This window comes from Pan paniscus, chromosome X (genome assembly GCF_029289425.2).
Source record: "Pan paniscus chromosome X, NHGRI_mPanPan1-v2.0_pri, whole genome shotgun sequence".
NCBI lineage: Eukaryota > Metazoa > Chordata > Mammalia > Primates > Hominidae > Pan > Pan paniscus.
This window is the reverse complement of record NC_073272.2, coordinates 151,720,998-151,743,969: the sequence shown is the minus strand read 5'-3', so window position 1 is coordinate 151,743,969 and position 22,972 is coordinate 151,720,998. Positions and strand designations below refer to the sequence as shown.

At 41.3% G+C, this 22,972-nt stretch overlaps 1 protein-coding gene across 7 annotated transcripts in view; it reads right to left on the bottom strand.

Moving 5' to 3' along the window:
* Positions 1-424: 424 nt before the first annotated feature.
* PASD1 (PAS domain containing repressor 1) overlaps positions 425-22,972 on the bottom strand; it is a 113,937-nt gene continuing 91,389 nt past the window's right edge. For 2 of the 7 annotated variants that reach the window (XM_034950160.2, XM_055106418.2), the window contains exons 10-16: positions 17,347-17,470; positions 12,823-13,052; positions 5,976-6,134; positions 5,393-5,599; positions 4,490-4,989; positions 2,965-3,223; positions 425-1,159 (exon numbers count right to left, since the gene is read on the bottom strand). In XM_034950160.2, the coding sequence (XP_034806051.1) occupies positions 1,013-1,159; positions 2,965-3,223; positions 4,490-4,989; positions 5,393-5,599; positions 5,976-6,134; positions 12,823-13,052; positions 17,347-17,470 (1,626 nt within the window). In that variant the 3' untranslated portion in view covers positions 425-1,012. The remainder of the gene's footprint in view (positions 1,160-2,964; positions 3,224-4,489; positions 4,990-5,392; positions 5,600-5,975; positions 6,135-12,822; positions 13,053-17,346; positions 17,471-22,972) is intronic. The other 5 variants (XM_055106420.1, XM_055106417.1, XM_055106422.1 and 2 more) reach the window with 5 other exon arrangements.

Genomic DNA, 22,972 nt, shown 5'->3' with positions numbered 1-22,972 from the left:
TCTATTAAAAAGTCTACTGATGGGAGAGAAAGAACCCACATGTAAAAGGTATGGGTACACTGTCCTTTAGTGTTCAGGCTTACTTCTGAAGTAATATGTGAGGCACAAACACCATCCACCCTGAGAAGGTAGCCCCTAGGCCAACTGTTTCAGAGTTCAGTCGGCCTGTGGCTGCCCTTGGTGTCAATGAAGGAGCCAGCATGCCTGAGCTACACGAAAAAAAGCTACACAGCGGGCCTGGGCACACGGCCATGTGGGAAGGCAGCAGTCGCTGGCCTCTGCAAATGTGGCATGGAGCTGAGGTGTGAACAAGAGACTGAGGGGAGCAGGGTCTACAAAAGGGGCCTAACTGTAGGGAACCAACCCTTCACCAGGGACCTTGGCACAGTCGGGTTCCAAACATCACTCATCAATTCACAAAGTTGCAGTGAACGAAAATGTTTATTAAGGAAGCCATAATTATTTTAGCTCTGAAGTGCCTCCATTGAGTTGATTTCAGGTTCCCTTAGTTGGAGTCCCATTCTCTCTGGGCTTCTCCAACAAGACTATGGAGGGGAGGCAGGTTGATCATCAGGGTCAAGACCTCGGAATTCTTGTGGCTAAGACAAAACACCCTCTAGATTTACTAGATTGAAAAGCACTTTGGCATTTTTTTTCTTTTTTCTTTATGTTGAAAACTTTGAGCAGACTCTTGGCAGGCCACCTTCCTGTGGTAGAACATGGATATGCAAAGCTGGGCGGGGCAGACAAGACATCAAATCCAGCTGTGGCTGGCTGCTGTCACACCCTAGCATACTACGGATCACAGGCTGCCTCTACAGCATAACTTCCAAGAAACAGGCTGTGCTTAACAAACAATTACAAACATAATCTATCAGGAAACAAATAAGTCTCTACCTACTAAACCCTACCCCAAGGGACTTTACGCACCTTGAAGGTCCCCTGGCCATGCAGACCTCATTGGCCTGCCCCCTCCCCCCATTTCCCCTCATCACTGGTCATGAAAGTACTGTTAGCACGGCTTATTTGAGTCACGTTGCTCTGCAGGCATCAATCTGGTCTGCTCCGCAGATCTCATCTGGTCTGGCTGGTATGCAGCAGGGCCTTGGAAAGCCTGTGGATCAGGAGGTCCCTCGATTCCTACCTCAGAAACTTGCACCTGCCAGGAAAAAGTGAAACAAGGTGGAATGTTTGCTAGAGTCTGTGGGCCCATTTTTTGGTGGTGGGAGGAATCCTTTAGTTCAAATACACAAGCTGCTGAGAAATACTTCTTTGGAACATGAGCCTGCAAGGTGACGGGAGACAGAGGAGCTACAGAAGATAAGGTTCCTCTCCTCTTCTCTCTCCCAGCAGCATCTTAGCTTAAAGAGCAGCAGAAGCAGACCCGGGCTTTCTCAAAGTTGTCTTAAGGCTCCTGGGTCTGTGTCTGGCCCTCTCTTGTCCAGCTTCTCTGCCAGCCATGGCCGGCCAAGGCCACTAGCCTTGGGTCTTGGGCTCAGTCATTTCCATGCTGACTGATTTGCAGCTACTTGGCCCACTTTAACAAAGTGACAGGAGACGTACCAACCCACACTGGGGTGTGGAGGAGGGAGAAGGAATAGATACAAAGATGGTGTTACAAAGTATGGGCTGAGGGGGTCTTTTCTGGTTAAGGAGGAGGGATTCCTTGGGTTATGTTGCAAAGTGATGCAAGGTTTCAAGGACTGGAACCCAAGGGGGCGGAGAAGACACAGGGAGCAAAAGGAGCAGGGCTGGGCTCTGGACAGACAGCTGGAGGTGTCTGGGGACCTGCAGGCAGAAAGGTGCCAGAAGGCAGTAGGGATAAGCCAGGGCAGGCAGTGAGGGCTGGGAAGCTAGGAAGAGGAGCTCGGGTTTCATCCTGAGGATAGCAGGGAGCCCCTGAGGTTTTGTGGACAGGAAAGCTCCGACTTGGTCCTGCCCTGCTTTCTCCCAGCTGAGCAACCTTTCAGAATCTGACCTTTCCCACTTCCCTGGGCAACGTGCTCAACCTTGTGCTGGCTTGGTCTCTCAGGACCCCCTCTAGGAGGGAAAGTGCCTCAAAAATAGGCGTGAAAAATGTTCTCAACAAAGTCTGGCTTGGTAATGGAACCACAGGAACCATAGGACCTATTGCCCACTCTGATCTCTCCGTGTGAGCAGTCCAAGTGACCAAGTTTCTAGCAGTACTGGTGGCACAGTTAGTCTAGGGGTATATGTGAAAATAATCATACATTTGCTTGCCTAAAGTATTTAAACTCCTTTCTGCCTTAGCTTACTGTTTGTTCTGGTTATTTTGGTTTGGTTTTGTTGTTTGAAAAAAAAAGGTTAGGCTGTAATAAGATTTTTAAAGCTAGAGTGAAAACACCTTTTGTAAGTTCCATTCATTAGTGAAATTGTGTGTGGGGGGCCTGCGGGGAGCAAAACCTGCTACGTAACTGCCATCTGGACCAGCTTCCATCCTGGAAACATGGCCACTGCAGATAATCCACAAGGTAGGCCTGCCCTTCCAAATACGGGGTACCCCATAGATGGATACCAAGCACATTCAACAGAGGGGCCCTAAGTTTATTTTTAGTACAAGGAAACATACCTACACTAGGTCTTAGATTTTGTAGCAGAACTAAAGATCCATAAGTCTGAAAGGAGGCTTGGGACCAGACGATGAGCTCAGATTAAAAACATGGCATGGCTCACTTTGCCCATGTAACATAGTTTTGACAGAAGTTTCAGTCAGATTGCGTCTAAGGTTCACTAGGCCAGCTCACTTTTTTGAGGAACCCTGTAGAGAATATTTTTACTCAGCAATGAGTGCTACCATCATGTGACTAACTGCCGTCAAATGTACTGAGCTTTGAAGTCTGGCTCTCACACACAGCATGCACTTGGGGTGTGTGCCTTATGTGGAAGGGGCCCAGAATCCCTCTTGACCTGCGCTGGAAGGAAAAGGAGGGGGCTGTCCCATACCTGACGGTAGGTGGGTTGGCCGTGCAGGGTGCCCTGCTCATCGCAAGTCCAAGTATTCACTTGGATAACAGGACCGAGTGAATCAGACAACTCTTGCCAAAGCCGGATGTAATCCTGTGGGGTCTCCAGGGTGCTTATGGTTGAGTCTGAAGTTATGGGAAACTGAGGAATGCTGGAAGAAGAAATTGTCTCAGAGTTTGAGGTATCTATCAATGACAGCTGGTTCATGGGGGGCCCTTGATACACCTCAGGATAAAAACTGTAAGAGAAGAAAGCTGTTGCAGTGACGTGGATCTGGACATGATAACTGATGAGACACTCACGTGGTCATCAGTAGGTGCTTCAGGCACATTTGGTTTTGGTGGCTATACCACAGGATTCACTTGTTTGTATTCTCACTTTGGCCTGACTAAGATTCAACTTGTCAAAGTAAAGTGAATGTAGACACTGAGAGAAATTACAATCCCTTGTCTCACCTGGTTTTATTTATATTACTTGGACAGTCTTGTTCCTGCTACAACTATGCTCTCTGTGGCCTTGGAAAGTCATTTCACCTACTTTGAAAGCACTCAGGGAGCTAATGGCTGAGCGGAGACTGTAAGGCAGATTTCCAAACTCCAAATCCAGTGCTCTCTCCACAACCCTAAGCCTGGAAGTCTTGTGATCAATACAGATTTTTGAACCCCATCCCAGACTCTGAATCTATACTTTCCAAACCCTCCTCAGGTGGATTCTGATGATCAGGTCAGGTGGGCAATATGGCCCTAAAGCAGTCTACATGTCAAAGTCACTGATTCGAAAGCAAGGCCCAGAAGGAAGTCCAGAGAGCTTTAGGAGGCCCGTCTCAGAAAGCTAACATTCATTCAAAACTATTTAGTGGGCCCCAACTATGTGCTAAGCAATCCTTTCATTGCTGGGAAGAACCTTATCTTTCTAGCATTTGGAACTGAAGACCTTATTACTGAGCAGAAATGTGTTCGTGTCCCTATATTGCCACTCAGGACTTAGCCTTCATGTGTTCTTGGCTGATCTTAGCAATCTAGCAACTGTTTCACACTCACTTCCCTCTTACTGTTCATAAATGCCAGGGAGATACCTGCACTTGGCCTACTGCCATCACCAGATTCCAGGAAAGTTGGGGAATGAAACTGGAAGCCCAGAAGTTATTCAGCTATGGGCACAAGACTTGTCCATAGACACCCTGTGCAAGAGACTGGGCTTGGGGAATCCAGCCAAGTGATTTCAAAGTTTGTGGGCTAATTCCCTAGCATTGAGGCTTCCTTATCTAGTCCTTTCTTCATGGGTACCCCTTTGTTCCATCAATGGATGCTCATCCATGCACCACACACGCAGAAGGATGATGGCAGTGGCCACAGAGAAGGCAAGTTGAGAGCAAGTTGCTATTGATGAGAGGGACGCTGGTGCCACATGGACAGGTCATCTGTCTGTGATCTCAGGCATGGGATCCAGCCATGAGGGAAAAGCAATAATCATAGCCACTATCACCATTCCATGCATGTCTTACCTTTGACTCTCATCTTCCTGTTGCCCACAGTTTTCATCTTGATAGAAGCCAGAGGGCTGTTGTTCAGCTACTCTCTGGATAGGAACAATGGGTTGGGTCTGTAAAAATCTAACAGGGTTATTGCAGAGGGGCACAGATACCTCACTTGGGTTTTGCAGGCATATCTGCACCCTCTCATTCCCCACGATGACATTATGCTTCAGTGGCTGCTCTTGCAACTGCTGCTTCTGCTGCTCCTCCTCTGGCTCTTTCTGTAGCATCTGCCCCTGCCACTTCTTCCGCTCCTGTAGCTTCTTCTTCTTTTGCCGCCTCGGCTCCGGCAGCTTCTTCTTCTCCTGCATTTTCTGCTCCTGCAGCTGCTTCTTCTCCTGCATCTTCTTCTGCTTCTGCACCTTCCTTTGCTCCCTCAGCTGTTGCAGCTGCCCCCGCAGCTGCCGCTGCTGCTCCCGCAGCTGCCGCTGATGCTCCTTCAGGTGTTGCTCTTGCTGCACCAGTTGCTGCTGCATCGAAAGGCAACAGATAAAAGCACCCTGGTGTCTGCAAGAGCCTCCCAGAAATTTATTTAACACTCCCATTCAATTCTCGCAAAGCAAAAGGTGACAACAGTTGAGCCTCTCTGCACATAGTGATCTGTGTGACTGTCTACTTTAGTTAGACTGGATACTAGCTGCAGCCATGCACCTGGCAGCGAGAGTCTGCTAATCCAGCACATATGTACATGTATGTATACATGGTCTAGCATGTGCATTCAGGTCTAGGTAGCCCAGGATTTTTTACTATCTTGGGCAAATAAATTGCAGCCAAGTGGATAGTCACTACCCCTTAAGGAGAACCAAGTGAGTCAAAGTCCTCAAGAAAACAAAATCCCCTTTCAGATACACAGTTAAAACAGCCTTTCCATACCTGGTTGAAGGCAACACAAGGCTCCTGAAGCTCCCCAGTGTTTTTGAGAGAGTTGGATAAAGATAAACCACAGAAACACTTGACCTCCTTGGGATGTGGGAGAGGCCACTTCACTTGCCCAGCGTGTTGTTTCTGTTGTTTCTTGGGCACTGCCTCCGAAGATTGGAGATCAGGAATGACAATGTGGCGTAATGTGTTTGGCTGCTTCTGTAAGGACACAGTATCACAAAGGTCTTATTCACAGTCCACACCTTTCCTTACGGCATAAGACAAGCTGGGCATGGAGCAGGACTGCCCACAGGGAAGCCTACAGGAAGCCTTGGCTATATATAAGCCACATCTACCATTGCCAAGGCCTGGCTGGGCCAATCTCAGCTCTTGTAGCCAGGAGAAAAAGGGCAAAACTCTAAGTCCCTGCTGGAGATCACATTAGATATCCCATATCACCCTGTGGGCAGCAGCTGTCACTACCGGCAGACACCATTGACTAACTCCTTAAGGCTTGCCAAGGTCCCTTTCTCCTCTTCCTTCTGCTACTAATATAGAACTGGTCTCTGACCTGAAACCTAGCATCCTGACTGACCTGAAGGTGATCCATCATCAATTCCAATGCATTCTGCTGGTTTTGGATGGCATCATGCAGCAACCAAGTCCTCTCTTCTAGCTGCTCCTTCAACTTCTTCATCAGTTCCAGTTCCTGGCTAATGATGTCATATGCAACTGGTGATGATGGCTGTAATGGCTGTGGGGAGGAATTACTTATGGTTCATGTATAGCAACACTGGTTTCTCCAAGTCTTACCATCCTGTTTCACTTCAAAATTTCTGAAAGACTGAGAATGCAAATGGTAGCTCTCAAATCCTGATTTCATTCATTACTAGAAAGTTTGAAAAAATGGTTAGAGAATTTAGGAATTCTAGATAAGAAATGGACCACGGAGATCATTTAGCCTGATTCTTTTCCCAAAAAGAAAGAAGTGGAATTGGCCCAGAGACATGAAGCAACATGCCCAAAGTCCTTAGTGGAAGAGTCATGGGCCAGTGCCAAAGTATTCTGCGCCTGGGTCAAATCACAAATGGCAGTCCACCAATAGGGCCCCTGTTAGCAATGCAATAATGAAAACCATCAACTGGCACTTCCTTTGTTCCAGGCACTCTTCTAAGCACTGTACGAAAACTCACAGGTCTGATCTTCACAGAGCCCTGAAAAGCAGGTACTATTATTGTTCTCATATAGTACTTAGATGGACTCTCCTCTAGGTCCTGGAAATCTAATTTTAACTTGGATAACAGCTTCACATCTGGAAAGAAGCAAATGTACAGGTTTATAAAAGTAGAGAGTGTGCTATGGGGCAAATGATGCTCCAAATTAGCTGGAATAGAAGGAATAAGGCAGGTCACACGTAGAGGAGAAACCAGAGTTTTGTACAGGTTCAGGCAGCCGAGGAACTTGGATTTTATTCATCAGTCACCTGGCACTGCTGCTAGAAGATGTGTTCTACAACCCAGATCTTATCAGGGGTGTAACATGCTCAGAATTCAGTTATAAAACACGCCTTCTGGCAGCTGTGCAGAAGATCAAGTGGTGGGAGAAACGAAGCGTGGAGTTTGGGACAAGTCAATTAGAAGGTTGTGGGAGTAATTCAGGATAGAGATAATAGGGGCATGGAACAATCCAGAGGTAGACGATATAGAGACACATTTGAGAGAAATTAAGAAAATAACAAATGCTGGTGAGGATGTGGAAAAAGAAGAATGCTCATACACTGTTGGTAAGAATGTAAATTAGTACAGCCACTATGGAAAACAGTATGGAGGTTCCTTATAGAACGAAAAATACAACTACCATATGATCCAACAAATCCCACTGCTGAGTATACACCAGAAGAAAGGAAATCAGTAGATCAAAAAGGTATCTGCACTCCCATGTTCGTTGCAGTACTATTCACAATAGCCAAAATTTGGAATTAACCCAAGTATTCATCAACAGACAAATGGCTAAAGAAAATGTGTTATATATACACAATAGAATATTATTCAGCCATAAAAAGAATAAATTCACATCACCTGCAGCAACATGGATGGAACTGGAGGTCATTATGTTAAGTGAAATAAGCCAGGTACAGAAAGACAAATATCACATGTTCTCACTCATATGTGAAAGTTAAACATGTTGATATCATGGAGGTGGAGAGTAGAATGGTGGTTACCAGAGGCTAGGAAGGGAATGTGGGAGAGGGGGATGAATAGAAGTTGATTACTGGGTACAAAAATATAGTTAAACATTAGGAACAAGTTCTAGTACTCAAGTAGGAAAATTAGAGTTAAAACAATCTATTGTATATTTTAAAATAGCTAAAAGAATTGTAATGCTCCCAATACAAAGAAAAAACAAATATTTGAAGTGATGGGTATCCTGATTACCCTGACTTGATCACTACACATTGTGTATATGTATCCAAATATGTACATGTATCCAAAACTATGTACAACATAATATATATAGTGTATATCTATACACTATACATAGTATATATATAATATGAAAACCATCAATTGGCACTAAACTATGTATACTATATACATAGTGTATATATATATACACACACACATATAGTATATATATTATGTACGACTGCAATATATCAAAAATAAACTAAATTCTAAGAAAAAGATTAACATCCACAATATCTTAAAGTAAAATAAAGTTTAAAAAACAGTAATAAAAAAGAGGCTGAGCTGGGTGTGGTGGCTTGCATCTGTAATCCCAGGTACTCAGGAGGTTGACATGGGAGAACTGCTTGAGGCTTGAGACCAGCCTGGGCAACAAAGCAAAAACCCCATCTCTGAAAAAAAAAATCTTTTTTTTTTTTGTTGTGTCTCTGCCAGGTTTTGGTATCAGGATGATGCTGGCCTCATAAAATGAGTTAGGGAGGATTCCCTCTTTTTCTATTGACTGGAATCGTTTCAGAAGGAATGGTACCAGCTCCTCCTTGTACCTCTGGTAGAATTCGGCTGTGACTCCATCTGGTCCTGGACTTTTTTTGGTTGGTAAGCTATTAATTATTGCCTCAATTTCAGAGGCTGTTATTGGTCTATTCAGAGATTCAGCTTCTTCCTGGTTTAGTCTTGGGAGGGTGCATGTGTTGAGGAATTTATCCATTTCTTCTAGATTTTCTAGTTTATTTGCGTAGAGGTGTTTATCGTATTCTCTGATGATAGTTTGTATTTCTGTGGGATTGGTGGTGATATCCCCTTTATCATTTTTTATTGCGTCTATTTGATTCTTCTCTCTTTTCTTCTTTATTAGTCTTGCTAGCGGTCTATCAATTTTGTTGATCTTTTCAAAAATCCTCAATAAAATACTGGCAAACCGAATCCAGCAGCACATCAAAAAGCTTATCCACTATGATCAAGTGGGCTTCATCCCTGGGATGCAAGGCTGGTTCAACATATGCAAATCAATAAACGTAATCCAGCATATAAACAGGACCAATGACAAAAACCATACGATTATCTCAGTTGATGCAGAAAAGGTCTTTGACAAAATTCAACAACCCTTCATGCTAAAAACTCTCGGTAAATTAGGTATCGATGGGACGTATCTCAAAATGATAAGAGCTATCTATGACAAGCCCACAGCCAATATCATACTGAATGGGCAAAAACTGGAAGCATTCCCTTTGAAAACTGGCACAAGACAGGGATGCTGTCTCTCACCACTCCTATTCAACATAGTGTTGGAAGTTCTGGCCAGGGCAATCAGGCAGGAGAAAGAATCAATATTGTGAAAATGGCCACACTGCCCAAGGTAATTTATAGATTCAATGCCATCCCCATCAAGCTACCAACGGCTTTCTTCACAGAATCGGAAAAAACTACTTTAAAGTTCATATGGAACCAAAAAAGAGCCTGCATTGCCAAGTCAATCTTAAGTCAAAAGAACAAAGCTGGAGGCATTGTGCTACCTGACTTCAAACTATACCACAAGGCTACAGTAACCAAAACAGCATGGTACTGGTACCAAAACAGAGATATAGACCAATGGAACAGAACAGAGCCCTCAGAAATAATGCCACATATCTACAACCATCTGATCTTTGACAAACCTGACAAAAACAAGAAACGGGGAAAGGATTCCCTATTTAACAAATGGTGCTGGGAAAACTGGCTAGCCATATGTAGAAAGCTGAAACTGGATCCCTTCCTTACACCTTATACAAAAATTAATTCAAGATGGATTAAAGAATTAAATGTTAGATGGAAAACCACAAAGCCATAGAAGAAAACCTAGGCAATACCATTCAGGACATAGGCATGGGCAAGGACTTCATGTCTAAAACACCAAAAGCAATGGCAACAAAAGCCAAAATTGACAAATGGGATCTAATTAAACTAAAGAGCTTCTGCACAGCAAAAGAAACTACCATCAGAGTGAACAGGCAACCTACAGAATGGGAGAAAATTTTTGCAATCTACTCATCTGACAAACGGCTAATAACCAGAATCTACAATGAACTCAAACAAATTTACAAGAAACAAACAACCCCATCAACAAGTGGGCAAAGGATATGAACAGACACTTCTTAAAAGAAGACATTTATGCAGCCAAAAGACACATGAAAAAATGCTCATCATCACTGGCCATCAGAGAAATGCAAATCAAAACCACAATGAGATACCATCTCACACCAGTTAGAATGGCAATCATTAAAAAGTCAGGAAACAACAAATGCTGGAGAGGATGTGGAGAAACAGGAACACTTTTGCACTGTTGCTGGGACTGTAAACTAGTTCAACCATTGTGGAAGTCAATGTGGCGATTCCTCAGGGATCTAGAACTAGAAATACCATTTGACCCAGCCATCCCATTACTGGGTATATACCCAAAGGATTATAAATCATGCTGCTATAAAGACACATGCACACGGATGTTTATTGCGGCACTATTCACAATAGCAAGACTTGGAACCAACCCAAATGTCCATCAATCATAGACTGGATTAAGAAAATGTGGCCCATATACACCAGGGAATACTATGCAGCCATAAAAAATGATGAGTTCATGTCCTTTGTAGGGACATGGATGAAGCTGGAAACCATCATTCTCAGCAAACTATTGCAAGGACAAAAAACCACACACCACATGTTCTCACTCATAGGTGGGAAGTGAACAATGAGAACACATGGACACAGGAAGGGGAACATCACACACCGGGGCCTGTTGTGGGGTGGGATGAGGGGGGAGGGATAGCATTAGGAGATATACCTAATGTTAAATGACGAGTTAATAGGTGCAGCACACCAACATGGTACATGTATACGTATGAAACAAACCTGCACGTTGTGCACGTGTACCCTAAATCTTAAAGTATAATTTTAAAAAAAAGGAGGAAAAAAAAGGTGGATGAGACTTCTCAACTGATTGGCCGAGAGGGACAGAAAAGAGATGAGATTCTTGGAAAATAATTATCTTTCAAGGCTGGAAGTAGGGCCTGGGAACAATTGCTATTTGCCCTGAACTATGCTGGATACCATGCATATAAACAAGGTCAGAGAGCCACAGTCCTGATCGATAAAGAATTTACAACATTAATGATAAGAAAAAGGTACCTATACTTGCAACTTTCAGAAACCAAAAATAGACTTATACTGTGGTTCATCAATACCCTTTATGAGTAATGTAAGTACATAGATGAGTTGAGAGAAAGAGAGAGAATACCCTACAAGTTGTTGTTTTCATTATTTGGAATAAAAATTATATATGTATTTTTAGTCCATTGAAAATTGTTCAACTTGTCCTTCTTTCACTATGTATTGTATGTCTCTTCCTATAAGAAAGCAGATATTCATTAGACCAAAAAACACACACACACACACACACACATGCACGCGCGTGTACACACCCACACAGACACACACACACACACCCCTCTAAACTCAGGACAGGAAGAGACAAACCCTACAGGTTATCACATCCTCTCACCCTCTCCAAGCAGAAATCTTCTTTGCTGTTCCTGGAAAAGGAGCTGCCAAGCATTGACTCTCACCACTCCATCGAAGGAGAGAGGACTTGCTATTTCGAGAGGTGACCTAATCCGTCTGAGAAGGGCTAATAGTGCCAGACTGCTTCCTTGATCCTCTGGAACCGTATCTTCCACTTTATGACCCTTCAACTACTTGGATAAAGCTGTCCTGTCCCTTCCCATTCTTCCCTTCTCAGTGTCTTCGGCAACTGATTAAGATGTTTTCCAGCCCCTTCCTCATCCTGGTCTCCATCTTCTGGATACACTCCAGGTTGCTGATACATGGCACCCAGAAATAAGCCTAATACACTAGCACATGCAGAGCCAGATGACACACATTCATTGCTGGTTATTTTGGTGATTTTTTAAAAGTTATACTTCAAAATTTAATTACAAGTTAATTCAAAAGAGAAGATAAACCTGTCAACAGTGAAAGGGGGACCACAACTTTTTGGCATGATAAGGACATAAATCAGGCCACAGCAGATTTTCACAGAAATTTCCTTTTAAATAGCTCAAAGAATTTTCACAGCAGTCTGCAAATCCCCACAAGGCAAGACCATTTCAACATGGAGAAACTGAGGCTCAGTAATTTGCCAAGGCCACACTGCTGGGGCCAAACTCAAACAATTGTGTTCTAGCCCTTAATTATTTTCACTGGATGAGGATCCTTTTGAACCGGAGTCACTCAATCTTAGGCTCAGTGATGAACGCACACAATTCCAGGTAACTGACCATCAACTCATTAGCTTGGCTTCTAATCCTGATTTTAATAATCCTGTCTAATATAAAAGATGATCGTCAAAATCTGTGGTTATGTACACACATTTCGGGGTAGAGGAACTACACAGTAGTTAATCCAACCATTTTGATTTGGCCTTGGACTGTACATTGGTACTGATGTTTCAAGGTTGGGTATATCTAACGACTCTGAAATGCATGTTCTAACCTAATAAAAATTCCACTGGGAAAACCTAGCTTGTGGTGCAGGGAGAGGGTTGGTATGGGAAGGCCAGAAAGTTGTCTTCCCTCTAGATGGTTAGCATGCTCTCACAGGTGATTAAAAGCAGGGCTCTTAAAAATACCACCTTTTCTTAGCAGCTAAGCTTCTTATTTGGCTCAAACTTTTCCTCAAGTACAAAGTGTCCATGGGATTTCATATTAAGAAGAGCACAGGGATTTGGTCTTACTTAGAGAACCTCCAATCTCCCTGTTTGTGAGGGTCCCTTGAGTTCTCAACGGCATCTGAAAATCCAGTATAACAGAAATAGTGATATAGTTTTGAAAAAGTAACAAACATACTTTCTGTGAAGTGAAACTGGTCACAAGAGTGAAAATTTGGGCTTTGCAAGGTTAGCTATCCAGACAAACACGTGAAGCGAATGAAGCGAGACTTTCAGAGTACCTGAGCACTTGCGCCAGCAGCCCCCAGGTCCACTGAGTCCTCTGGATCCACTGGATCCATCAGGCCTGCCTGGTTCAATGCGGCAACTGGGTTCTCTGGGTCCTGCTGGTCCATTGGGCCCTCCTGGTCCACTGAGTCCACCTGATCCACCGAGAACTCCAGGTCCACTGGCTCTGCCCTGTACAATGGATTCACCTCAGGCTCACCTCGAAAGTCTTGCAAGGATAAGGCTGAGGAAGAAAGCACAGGGGAGTTCATGACTTAAAAAGCAAAAGTACTAATGTTATCAAAAAGACTGTACGAGGGTCATTTTAGCCCATGTTAAGGATGAGATGTGCCAGGTGCCAGGAATCATTCAGAATATTATTTTAAAAATCTGTTCATATTTGAAAATGAAGAAAAGGGAGAGAGTGTTTGAAGTTACCACTGCCTATCCTCCAACTTAAGCTAGTGCCTAAACCCACTGCATTTGTTAGTGTCATTTCATTCATTATAAAATTATTTTGGCTCTGCTTTTGGAGATTTAGTACCATCCAACCGATAAAACCAAATAAAATCTAGTCATAAATCACTTCTGCACAATTGGGTTGCCCAGAATGTGGGACCTCGGGAGTGCTCAAAGTTCTCTGGGAGGTGTTATAACATGACTTGGTTTCAACAGCCCTGAAAAGCACAGTGGAGAACATTATTTGAATAATGCAAAATGGTACAGTCATTTTTGAAAACATCTTGTCAGTTTCTAATAAAGTTAAACACATACTTCCCAAATGACCCAGCAGTCCCACAACCAGGAGTTGAAAACTTATATTCATACAACACAAAAACTTCTACGCAAATGTTTAATGTAGCTTTATTCATGATCAAAAAACACTTGGAAACAATCCAGATGTTCTTTTACAGGTGAATGAAGTTTTAAAACCTGATATATTCATAAGATACAGTATTACTCAGCAATAAAGGGAATGAACCGTTGATTCATGCAAACGTGGATGAATCCTAAATGCATTTTGCTAAGTGAAAGGGGCTAGACCAAAAAGGCTAGATGTCATATGATTCCTCTTACATGACATTCTGGAAAAGGGAAACCTTCAGAGGTGAAATACAGATCAGTGGTTGTCAGGGGATGGGAGACAAAGGTTGAGTACAAAGAGGGAGCACAAAGGAATTTTGGGGGTGATGGAACTATTCTGTTTGGTACTGTGGTGATGGATACATGACTCTCAACATTTGTCAAAATCCATAGAACTGTATATATCAAAGAGTGAATTTTACTGTATATAAAATTGAAAAGAAATTGATCAGGAGGCAGGAAAACCTAGGCGAAAATACAGACTGTAACAAATGAATCTAATTCTATTACAGATAAATGACATATCCACAGTGACGGGGGTGAGAAATAAAGAAGCTAACGCAGGAACTTCAGAAAACAGAGGTTTGCCTGGATACTGCAAAGCTAAAGACAAAAAAAATGCACACACAAATTAATTCCAAATGGTAAATTTGTTCCTTAAGGGGTACAGGTTAGCAATTGTGAAACTACTTTTTATGAATGTTTATGTATTGGAAAAATCAATAAATATACCATAGATAATGAAAGCCAGATTTCTCACTGTCAGAGATACAAATTACAAATAAGCAGACAGAAAGGCTAGAATGAACCCTATGATACTGGGCTGGAGTAGGAACTATCAATGAACTCCTGTTGTTGTTGTTGTTGTTGTTGTTGGTTGTTACATGCTGAAATAAATACAGATGGTTGTATATGGTTGCATGGGTTAGTATGAATAGACATCTTTCCTGGTCCACTGAGAGGGTTTAGAAGTAGTGACACACCTGTAACAATGAGTACAACTAGCACCCAGATCTTCGTTTCTAAATACCACTCTCCAAATAAAGGACCTAAATAAGGTTCCTTAAAGAAGGGGTTGATTTCAATGACAACATGTAATAATGGAAATAAGGAAGTGAAGGGAAAAAAAAAGATGCAGACATGATAAAAGGACAAGGGAGCCAACCTAAAAGAGCCCCATGAGCCAAAGCTGGAACAATTTTTTTTAATGACGGTATTGGATTGCAAACCAAATAATAAAAAAATGCCCATGGATTCATCCTGATGTAAATGAATGTACGAATAAATGAATGAAAGAGAGACAAGGAACAACTCTTTCTTACAGCAAGATTGCAGTTAATAAATATACAAAAAACGAGGGAAATAAAAAATTGGCATTAGAAGTAATTGCTGTAGGCCAGTTCCACTGATGATGCTAAATGTGAAGGAGAGTTTAAGGAGAAACAGAAAACATTATGTGCATGTTCTCAATGTAGCTCCCCTCAAATATTTGATAAGTACAAAGGGGAAAACAGTACCACCTTAACCAAGCAATCAAGTTAACACCACCAGCAATAAAACATACCATCATGTATATTCTGATATGATGCCCTAAGGAGGGCACATCACATCTGTGGTATTGTTCCCCAAAATGCAAGACCTCAATCTCATCTTGAAAAATCATCAGACGAACCCAAATTGTGGGACATTCTGTCAAATACCTGGCCCATATCCTTCAAAAGTATCGGATGATTTAAAAAAAAGCAAGAATGAGACACTGTCAAAGACTGGAAGAAACTAAAAACACATATTATTTAAATTCAATGAGGGATCCTGGATTAGTTATTCGAACAGAAAAACAAGTTTCTGGGAAAACTGAATAAAGGCTGAAGCTCACTTAAAAGTATTGCATCAATGTTAACTTCTTAGTTTTGCCAGCTGTACTGTGGTTATGTAAAATGTTACATTAGGGGAAGCTAAATGAAGGTTATCCTAAATGGTATCTTTCCCTTATTTTTCTATTTTTTTCTTTGTGCTATTTTTGCAACTCTTCAAGTCCAAAATTATTTCAAGATTAAAAGTTTGGAAAAGAGAAACATCTGGATTAGGCAGAATGAACCACTCCGTCACTTCCTATCTACTTTTTGCAGCCTGGGGTTGCATACCTTACCATGCTATGGTCATGAGCAAATTGTCCTTTAATCATAGCATGAGTTTGGGATGACCATTGAAAATATTTTGGAAAATTCTGGTTTCTGGATACTTCCAGTGTTTAGACTGTTGGCTAAATTCTTCTGCTTAACTCTTTTTTCCACTAAAAGCCATTTTCCAAATCATCTTAGCATATTTTTCTTTTTTTTTTTTGAGACGGAGTCTTGCTCTGTCGCCCAGGCTGGAGTGCAGTGGCAAGATCTCGGCTCACTGCAAGCCCCGCCTCCCGAGTTCATGCCATTCTCCTGCCCCAGCCTCCCGAATAGCTGGGACTACAGGCGTGCCTGCCACCACGCCCGGCTAATTTTTTGTATTTTTAGTAGAGATGGGGTTTCACCGTGTTAGCCAGGATGGTCTCGATCTCCTGACCTCATGATCCGCCCACCTCGGCCTCCCAAAGTGCTGGGATTACAGGCATGAGCCACCGTGCCTGGCCCAGTTTACCATCTTTTAATTTTCTGATTCCAAGTAAACAAAGCTACTAAATTATCTGTAAGTGATAGTGAGAAACCCAGGAGTTACTTGACTTCTACCATATCAGCCATAAGCTGCTAGCCATTTCAATATGCTCATTTTGTTGGAACAGTCATGTGTGGAAGGTTATAAGGATTTCTCCATCATTGGCTTAACAGTAGTGAATACAAATAATTGTCTATAGCAAAGTTACAATGGTAGGTCCAGATAAATAGGTTTAAAGCAATCAATGCTCTTATAAATTTTAGAAATCACAATTATGAGTTCACGGAGTTTGACCTCTCCTGCCAAAAATCAATTGTTTTGGAAGGAATTTTTTAAACACAGCTTTGAGATTGACAGCAACAATGGAAAAGTTGTTAACTAAGAATTTTAAAAGTTGGAGATACTAAAACTGGATTTAAAAACTGAAAAAGAGTGAAATAAAAATTAAAATAGAGCTTATTACTTCTATATAAGGAGATTCCACATACCAATTATTTATGATAAGATTAATTAGGAGATATAATTTGTATTATGCATCCACCATTTCCTTAAGTTTTGTACTTTTTAAACAATTACGGTTACGAAATATCTTTAATATTGAAACTCATTAAAGAAATATCACTGTTTTTGAGAGACTCTCACTTTCCCCCTTTATTGGCATGAAAACTCAATAACAAGAGGTTTCTTTGGAATCCAAATACTGTGTGATAGCAGAATAGACTACACGAGTATAAAAAGATAAAACGCTATTCTTTCAAGGATTGAGATCCAGCGCCAATTTTTAGAAGATTAAAATTAAATAGGAGAAAAGACCATTTCCAAGCACTTGAATCTGTGATGAAATACTCATTTTTATTATTCTCAAATCATCATCTCAAATATTTACAGAAGATGAAGAAAGCTGGAATTCACTCTGTGATTTCACAGTATTATAGAGCATTATATTCATTTGAAAAACTGTAACTACCCTGTGGGTCACTGTTTTTCTTCTAATAGTCCCTATCCAAATGCATAAATGTACCTACCTGGAGATTCAGGCATAGTATCCAGGAAAACTGTACTGGAGCAGTAAGTTGAATCAGAATCTACAGACATATGAACGTTTTCTTGTGGTCCATACTGCTCAACCTCTGCAATATCGATTTGGTCCTGTACATTTCCAAAAGAGAAAGATAGGACATTGCATTTTGGAGTTAGAAAGAATAGGAAACACAGGCAGAATACAAACTTTGATGCATTTCACATCACAATTTCTAACACTGCTGCAATCAACTGAAAACCTAACAAAAATCATCATCAAATACCTCCTTAAAAATATTGCTGGAAGATAACAAGCAGAGATTATAGATGCCAAACTGAAGAAGAGAAACACAGTATACATAACACTAAAAATAAAGGCATCAAAAAATGTTTATAGATCAAAAGGCATGGCAAAAACAATTCTGCCTTTCAGTGGTGTCAGTAGGATGCTGTCATGATAGTTGCCAAGGGTGGTAGTCACCTCATCTCCCATTCCTCATTATTAGACCCAAACAAACTGGTTCACAGAGAAATGGGACAGCAGTGGGAGACCTGCACCACCACTGATAAGGCCATTTTCCCAGAGTTCCTGCACTTGCATCCTAGGCTTAGAGCAAGAAAAGGCCAACCGGGGGCTGTTTAACAACTATTGCATGTCTTTAGGCAGATTAAAGTTGAAAGTATTATTAGCAAAACTACTTTAAGCAGAGAGGTGAAAAGGCCTCTAAGAGCTTCTAGTCCAATGTTCTCACTGGATAGTGTCAAAGAGGGCAAGGCCATACAGACAGACAGGAGCAGAGTGAGAGATAGAATCCATTGACTCCAAACCCAATGCTCTTTTTCCTAAGCCTGGCTACCTTTAAGCCATTTGTTGCCTTAAACTACATACATAATATTTCTATTGAGTGATCCTGTCCTATTTCCTGAACAACTGAATCCTTTTTGAATAGTCTGTGGATCACTGTCCATTGAAATTTAAGTACCTGGTTTAGCAGTGAAATATTTTACATCCCTGACAAAATATTTTGTTTGCTTTTGTTCTGGATTGGCTTAAGACACAGACCCATGGTGATTTTTCTACAAAGAATCTGTTTGTTGGATCACATCCCAGCATTTCAACTTCAGGAAACTGTGCAACCTCACTGTTCAAATGACTATGTTTTATACTCCCTAATAAGTGATATGTTGCTGGGGATGTGACAATCTTTTCATTATTTACAATGAGATTATGGTGAATCGGTATTCATTAAGAGGAGATATGACCTGTCTCTTTCCTCTTCCTTCTGTTCTTCTTCATAGCCATCTATCGATTTAATCACTAACTCTTTGCTTTCTGGATTATTTTCAATAGAAATTTATATTCTCAAATGTTAATTAAGATGTCCACTTTTGGGTATTCATATGTTCGGGCTTATCAATATAAATGCAGTGAGCTTAAATTAACTTAAATGACAGCATCATGTGCAGTAATGGTAATTGGCCTGGAAAAAACAAAGCCAAGAAACTACTTTGGAAGCAAAAAGATAACAGTTTAAAATACAATTAGGACTAAGGTGAAAATGCATGGATGGAGATAGGAAGAAAATCAACCTGCTTTTACAGTTTTCAGTGGAGTTTTGGATTCACCTTTATTCCATAATTGTCTCCACGAATAGTGTGCTAAAGGATTTGAAAAGAGAGGCATGGGTTTTGAGGCTGGATATAGAGTAGGCTTCAAATGCAAACTCCAATACCTGATGGTTATGTAAACTGCAAATATGTAGGGGGAGAGGGGGAAGAGGGCATTCAGGAAGTCTGTTCCCAAATCTTTGCATTTTCCCTGTGGTGGCTTATTGTTAAAGTGCTCTAATTTTTAGGAGATCCTTGCATTTTACTTTTTTGGAGGTGGTGGGGGAAAGGCCATAGGGCTTCCAATCAAGACAGCAGATTGGACAGACATGGAGAAAATGCTACATAAAATAGAGCAGAATTTAAAAAAAAACCCTCCAAAAAAATCAGTGAATCCAGGAGCTGGTTTTTTGAAAAGATCAACAAAATTGATAGACCGCTAGCAAGACTAATAAAGAAGAAAAGAGAGAAGAATCTAACAGAAGCAAAAAAAAAAATGATAAAGGGGATATCGCCACCGATCCCACAGAAATACAAACTGCCATCAGAGAATACTATAAACACCTCTACACAAATAAACTAGAAAATGCAGAAGAAATGGATAAATTCCTGGACACATACGCCCTCCCAAGACTAAACCAGGAAGAAGCTGAATCCCTGAATAGACCAATAACAGGCTCTGAAATTGAGGCAATAATTAATAGCCTACCAACCAAACAAACTCCGGGACCAGACGGACTCACAGTCGAATTCTACCAGAGGTACAAGGAGGAGCTGGTACCATTCCTTCTGAAACTATTCCAATCAATAGGAAAAGAGGGAATCCTCCCTAACTCATTTTATGAGCCCAGCATCATCCTGATACCAAAGTCTGGCAGAGACACAACAACAAAAAAGAGAATTTTAGACCAATATCCCTGATGAACATTGATGCAAAAATCCTCAATAAAATACTGGCAAACCGAATCCAGCAGCACATCAAAAAGCTTATCCACCATCATCAAGTGGGCTTCATCCCAGGGATGCAAGGCTGGTTCAACATACACAAATCAATAAACGTAATCCAGCATATAAACAGAACCAATGACAAAAACCACATGGTTATCTCAATAGATGCAGAAAAGGCCTTTGACAAAATTCAACAGCCCTTCATGCTAAAAACTCTCAATAAATTAGGTATTGATGGGACGTATCTCAAAATAATAAGAGCTATTTATGACAAACCCACAGCCAATATCATACTGAATGGGAAAAAACCGGAAGCTTTCCCTTTGAAAATTCGCACAAGACAGGGATGCTGTCTCTCACCACTGCTATTCAACATAGTGTTGGAAGTTCTGGCCAGGGCAATCAGGCAGGAGAAAGAAATAAATGCTATTCAATTAGGAAAAGAGGAAGTCAAATTGTCCCTGTTTGCAGATGACATGATTGTATATTTAGAAAACCCCATCGTCTCAGCCCAAAATGTCCTTAAGCTGATAAGCAACTTCAGCAAAGTCTCAGGATACAAAATCAATGTGCAAAAATCACAAGCATTCTTATACACCAATATCAGACAAACAGAGAGCCACATCATGAGTGAACTCCCATTCACAATTGCTTCAAAGAGAATAAAATACTTAGGAATCCAATTTACAAGGGATGTGAAGGACCTCTTCAAGGAGAACTACAAACCACTGCTCAAGGAAATAAAAGAGGACACAAACAAATGGAAGAACATTCTACCCTCATGGATAGGAAGAATCAATATTGTGAAAATGGCCATACTGCCCAAGGTAATTTATAGATTCAATGCCATCCCCCCCATCAAGCTACCAATGACTTTCTTCACAGAATTGGAAAAAACTACTTTAAAGTTCATATGGAACCAAAAAAGATCCCGCATTGCCAAGACAATCCTAAGCCAAAAGAACAAAGCTGGAGGCATCATGCTACCTGACTTCAAACTATACCACAAGGCTACAGTAACTAAAACAGCATGGTACTGGTACCAAAACAGAGATATAGACCAATGGAACAGAACAGAGCCCTCAGAAATAATACCACACATCTACAACCATCTGATCTTTGACAAACCTGACAAAAACAAGACATGGGGAAAGGATTCCCTATTTAATAAATGGTGCTGGGAAAACTGGCTAGACATATGTTGAAAGCTGAAACTGGATCCCTTCCTTACACCTTATACAAAAATTAATTCAAGATGGATCAAATACTTAAACGTTAGACCTAAGACCATAAAAACCCTAGAAGAAAACCTAGGCATTACCATTCAGGACATAGGTATGGGCAAGGACTTCATGTCTAAAACACCAAAAGCAATGGCAACAAAAGCCAGAATTGACAAATGGGATCTAATTCAACTAAAGAGCATCTGCACAGCAAAAGAAACTACCGTCAGAGTGAACAGGCAACCTACAAAATGGGAGAAAATTCTTGCAACCTACTCATCTGACAAAGGGCTAACATCCAGAATCTACAATGAACTCAAACAAATTTACAAGAAAAAACAAACAACCCCATTGAAAAACGGGCAAAGGATATGAACAGACACTTCTCAAAAGAAGACATTTATGCAGCCAAAAGACACATGAAAAAATGCACACCATCACTGGCCATCAGAGAAATGCAAATCAAAACCACAACGAGATACCATCTCACACCAGTTAGAATAAAAATCATTAAAAAGTCAGGAAAGAACAGGTGCTGGAGAGGATGTGGAGAAATAGGAACACTTTTACACTGTTGCTGGGACTGTAAACTAGTTCAACCATTGTGGAAGAAAGTGTGGCAATTCCTCAAGGATCTAGAACTAGAAATACCATTTGACCCAGCCATCCCATTACTGGGTATATACCCAAAGGATTATAAATCATGCTGCTATAAAGACACATGCACACGGATGTTTATTGTGGCACTATTCACAATAGCAAAGACTTGGAACCAACCCAAATGTCCATCAGTGATATACTGGATTAAGAAAATGTGGCCCATATACACCAGGGAATACTATGCAGCCATAAAAAATGATGAGTTCATGTCCTTTGTAGGGACATGGATGAAGCTGGAAACCATCATTCTCAGCAAACTATCACAAGGACAAAAAACCAAACACTGCATATTCTCACTCATAGGTGGGAATTGAACAATAAGAACACTTGGACACAGGAAGGGGAACATCACACACCAGGGCCTGTCATGGGGTGGGGGGAGTGGGGAGGGATAGCATTAGGAGATATACCTAATGTAAATGATGAGTTAATGGGTGCAGCACACCAACATGGCATATGTATACATATGTGACAAACCTGCTTGTTGTGCACATGTACCGTAGAACGTAAAGTATAATAATAATAATAAAAAGAAAAACAAAAATCAAAACAAAGAAATACCCTGAGTTTAGAAATCCTCTCTAGATCTTAACTCTTATTTACCTGCCACCATTCCACCATCTTCTCTTAAACCTACTCTCATCAGACATTATCTCCTTGAACCCCACCATACTCCACCAAAACTTTTGTCAAGTTTAGCAATGACCTGCAGGTCCTAACTCTAATGGTCACTTCTCAATTGTCGACCTATGTAATCTATCAGCAGTATCTGACATTGTTCATCATTCCTTCTTCCTGTAAATACTTTCTTCACTTTGCTTACCTTCTACCTCACTAGTCACTTGTAAGTCTCTTTTGCTAATTCGTCCTTTTTTTCCCCTAATCTCTTAACTTTGGGTGTACTTCAAAACTCAGTCCTTGGTCCTTGTTGCTATCTACGTTAGTGTCCATCCTCCAGGCTTACAGCTTTAAGACCATCCATGCTGATGATCCCCAAATTCAAATTTCCAGTCCTGTATTACATCTCCAGTTGGATGTCTAAGGGGCTTCTCAGTCATAAACATTTTCACAACTAAGTCCTTGATATTACTCCTCCCCCCAAAGAAAACACCATTGGCTAGGCACAATGGCTCATGCGTATAATCCCAACACTTTGGGAGGCTGAGGTGGGAGGACTGCTTGAGCCCAGAAG